This window comes from Rosa rugosa, chromosome 5, assembly GCF_958449725.1.
Source record: "Rosa rugosa chromosome 5, drRosRugo1.1, whole genome shotgun sequence".
NCBI classification, from domain to species: Eukaryota; Viridiplantae; Streptophyta; class Magnoliopsida; order Rosales; family Rosaceae; genus Rosa; species Rosa rugosa.
In genome coordinates this window covers 19,350,315-19,352,460 of record NC_084824.1, presented here as the reverse complement: position 1 = coordinate 19,352,460, position 2,146 = coordinate 19,350,315, and the positions used below count along the sequence as shown (strand labels likewise).

The 2,146-nt window shown below is 36.9% G+C and overlaps 1 protein-coding gene across 1 annotated transcript; it reads left to right on the top strand.

Moving 5' to 3' along the window:
• On the top strand, nucleotides 1-1,868 carry LOC133709494 (histidine-containing phosphotransfer protein 1). The gene is made up of 6 exons (XM_062135266.1): nucleotides 1-381; nucleotides 535-665; nucleotides 801-869; nucleotides 1,210-1,281; nucleotides 1,401-1,473; nucleotides 1,563-1,868. Exons 1-6 carry the CDS (start codon nucleotides 322-324, stop codon nucleotides 1,620-1,622), a joined length of 465 nt encoding a protein of 154 aa, XP_061991250.1. The 5' UTR covers nucleotides 1-321; the 3' UTR covers nucleotides 1,623-1,868.
• Nucleotides 1,869-2,146: the final 278 nt, after the last annotated feature.

The following is a 2,146-nucleotide window of genomic DNA, read 5'->3' as shown; positions in this document are numbered from 1 at the left end:
ATGGCCAATGCCCATTGTGGGGTTTATGATTCTGTGAATAAAAATACTAAAACAACCAGAGCACATATCCAGAGAGAGAGAGAGAGAGAGAGAGAGAGGAAGGGGGGTCAGGGTCAGACTCTACAACTAGTACTAGACAGTAGACATACCCAAAAACAAAGCTTTGGATTTTGTTTCTTTCACGTTGAACTTATCAAATCCTTTTCAGGGTTTCCAAGCATTTATATGTTTGTGCAATAATTCCTCAAGATCTGTAATTTCAAGGCACAAGCTTTTGCTGCTGCTGGGTCTGTCTGTGTAGGGAGGAACAAAACCAAAAACATGGAGGTGGGTCAGATGCAGAGACAGTGGGTTGACTACACAAAGTCCTTGTTTCTGGAGGTAAGGAACATAAAATGTTGAGGATTTATGATGAATAATTTTCAGATGGGTTTGTTTTGGTTTTGTTGAATTTTGGTTGGTTTTGCCTTTTTGTTGTGTTCTTGATTTTGTTTGGTCATTTTTGTTTTCTGGTGGGTTTTTGGGGGAGAGAAGGGGCTTTTGGATGGACAGTTTCTGCAGCTTCAACAGCTTCAAGATGAGAGCAACCCAGATTTTGTTGTGGAAGTGGTGTCTCTATTCTTTGATGATTCTGAGAAGCTTCTCAATGATATCACCAGAGCTCTGTAAGGACCCAAGATTTTTCCTTTTCAATCTGTCTTTTTCTCTTTTGGATTGGGTTGCTTGGTTTTGTGCTCATGCTTTGCTTTTGGATACTTCGATTTTCATGGGGTTTTGCGTTTTTTGTTTTCATTGCACAGAGAGCAGCCGAGTGTAGACTTCAAAAAGATTGGTGCCCATGTTCACCAGTTCAAGGGTAGCAGCTCCAGGTACACATAAATTTCCCTTTTTTCTCTTAAATAGAAAATTACAGAAAGTAATGTCTCTCAAAATTGAGGTATGAGCTAAATGATCCATTTACAAATCTTGGCTTTTTGGTTACTGCAACATTCGTTTAATGTCTCTCAAAATTGCGTTATGAGCTAAATGATCCACTTACAAATCTTGGCTTTTTGGTTACTGCAACATTCTTTAAATGTCTCGCAAACATGGGTTAAGTCCACTATCTGCACCCTTCAAATTAAACTATGCAAGAACCTTAATCTAGTTTCAGATCTAGGACATCAAAAATGTCTAAAGCTCACTGTGGTGAATTTTGTCGTTTGGCAGTGTTGGTGCACAAAGAGTTAAAAATGGCTGCATTGCTTTCCGCAACTTCTGTGAGGAACAAAACATTGAAGGGTAAGTTTCCTCAACGCTCCTCAGATATAAACACTCCTAGATTAGCTTTCGTATAAGCTTTTTCTTTATCAGCTCTTGAAAATTAATGAAAAAGTTAACTGAGATCTTGTTGTTAACAGGTGTATCAGATGTCTTCAACAATTAAAGCAAGAGTACTACCTTGTGAAGAACAAGCTTGAAACTCTTTTCGCGGTGAGTAGAATACACTGATTTATTCTGCTGAACTCGTTATTTATTTATCTATGCTTTTGTTTCTTAAGATTACATATTGTTGATTGCAGATGGAGCAACAAATTGTGGCAGCTGGTGGGTCAATTCCTATGTTGGAATTAAGTTTCTAAGCCTACAATTTGTCAAAAGAAAACAAGAAAGTTGGGAGGTTGTAGAGAATCTCTTCAAGATTATTGTATAACACCTCTCTAAATTGATTGAAAGTTCTCTTTCACTAATGAATTATGCTTGTATGAATTGTATGGAAAGGAGTTTTCTGTCTGCTACAACTTCTTAATGAACCTTCAAGGGTCAAATAACCTTGTTACCTTTGTAACCTATGCTTTTCTTTTATTTACTTGCAATAATTTTGTACATGAGTTTTGTTCATTGGAAATTATTTGCTAGCTGCTCATTTACATATTCATTCAGAGCTAGGGGTGGTTTTTAGACTTAAGAAAAGAATTGGTTTTGTTTGAAGTTAAAAGCGCAGAAATCGATTTTGAGTTTGCATATGACACTATGAGAAAACTGACAGCTTGCAGTTTTTGCTTTGTGGAACCTTTGCAGTGAATCAAGTTTGTTTTTGTTGTTCTGTTTAGAGACCACTATTCTATTATTAGTCCTTGGTTGTCATCCTGCTATCAGAGATTAA

Coding starts and splice junctions, on each gene's coding strand:
- LOC133709494 (XM_062135266.1), top strand. CDS start 322: ATGGAGGTGGGTCAGATGCAGAGACAGTGGGTTGACTACACAAAGTCC. Junction 666..800: donor AATGATATCACCAGAGCTCT/GTAAGGACCCAA, acceptor TTCATTGCACAG/AGAGCAGCCGAGTGTAGACT. Junction 1,474..1,562: donor AGCTTGAAACTCTTTTCGCG/GTGAGTAGAATA, acceptor TGTTGATTGCAG/ATGGAGCAACAAATTGTGGC.